The sequence below is a fragment of the Chaetura pelagica genome, unplaced genomic scaffold (assembly GCF_000747805.2).
Source record: "Chaetura pelagica isolate M959 unplaced genomic scaffold, ChaPel_1.0 scaffold992, whole genome shotgun sequence".
Classification (NCBI taxonomy): Eukaryota; Metazoa; Chordata; class Aves; order Apodiformes; family Apodidae; genus Chaetura; species Chaetura pelagica.
In genome coordinates, this window is record NW_009952357.1 from 104,314 (window position 1) to 105,684 (window position 1,371).

Below are 1,371 nucleotides of genomic sequence, written 5' to 3' on the forward strand. Positions count from 1 at the left end.
CCCCTCCCCCTGCGGCTCGTTGCCCACCAGCCCGCTGGAAACGGCCTGCTCCACCGACAGCTTCTGGTTGGTGAGCGGGTCGACCAGGAAGCCGGTGGCCGCCTGCGCCTCCAGCAGCACCAGCCCCGTGCCCTGCCTCAGCACGCCCTTCCACATGGCCTGGTAGATGCTCATCTTCTCCAGCTTGGCGGGGTCGCCCTTGGAGGGCACCAGCACGCCGGCGATGCAGCCTGTGCCGTCCAGGTAGCGCTTGACGGAGGCCATTTGCGTCACCTCCTGCACCGTCTTGGAGCCCTGCACCAGCTGGGCCAGCGTCTCCTTGTCGATGATGCCCGAGTCGGCCAGGTCCGAGGCGGTCACCTGCCTCCTGAGGCCTGCGAACTTCACCTTGCTGCTCCGCTCCACCGCCTCCTGCACCAGGAGGCGCAGGACCCCGGCCAGCTCCTCCAGCGCCAGGCTGCCGGCCCGCACCTGCCCCAGCAGCTCCTGCCTCTTCTGCTCGTACACGTACTTGGAGAAGAGGAGCTCCCACAGGGACACCTCTCGGACGGGGAAGCTGCCCGCCGGGACCTCGACGGTGCGGGACTTGAGGGCCTGCTCCAGCTCCCGCTCCCGCTCCCGCTCCTGCTCCCGCCGGGAGCCCGTGGCCTCGCCGTTCTGGGCCGGCGCCGGGGCCTCCCGCTGCCGCGGCTGGTGGCCCTCATCCCCGGTGACGATGGCGGTGAGGAGGCTGCTCATCTGGGAGACGCTGAGCGTCCCTGCCTTGTACTGGCGCAGGAGGTCCTGGCGCCGCTGGTCGGGGACGTAGCGGGAGAAGAGGAGCTCCCAGAGGGTGACGCTCTGGCCCTGGAAGAGCCCCACGCTGAGGGTGGTGCGGGCGGCCTGCAGGGCTTTGCGGGCCTCCTCGGGCAGCTGGTAGATGGCGGAGCCCTTGTCCATCAGCTGGAGCATCAGCAGCCCCGTGTCCGGGTCGGGCACGCAGCGGGGCCGGGCAGGAGCTGCATGTAGGTGAGGTTCTCGTGGGTGTTGGGGTCGAAGAAGCCCTTGGTGTCGTCGCTGGGGTCGGACAGGACGCGGCTCATCTCCTGGTCGAAGTAGCCCCTCTGGTAGGCCACCTCCACGGGCAGGCGGTGGCTGTGCACGGGGTCGATGATGCCGCCCGTGGCGATCTGGGCCTCCAGCAGGCGGATGCCGTGCTCCTTGACGATCAGCTCCTTCTTCATGGCCTGGAAGAGGGAGATCTGCTGGCCCGTGTAGGGGTCGGTGTAGCCCGTCACGGCCCGCTCGGCCGACAGCAGCTTCTCCTGCAGCTCGCTGCCCACCAGCCCGCTGGAAACGGCCTGCTCCACCGACAGCTTCTGGTTGGGGAGC

The 1,371-nt window shown here is 69.5% G+C and overlaps 1 protein-coding gene across 1 annotated transcript in view; it reads right to left on the reverse strand.

The window, feature by feature from the left end:
- Positions 1-1,371, reverse strand: part of LOC104397849 (epiplakin-like) — a 20,657-nt gene that overhangs the window by 5,859 nt on the left and 13,427 nt on the right. The window contains 3 exon segments of the mRNA XM_010007862.1: positions 28-411; positions 715-987; positions 990-1,358. Coding sequence (XP_010006164.1) covers positions 28-411; positions 715-987; positions 990-1,358 — 1,026 coding nt within the window.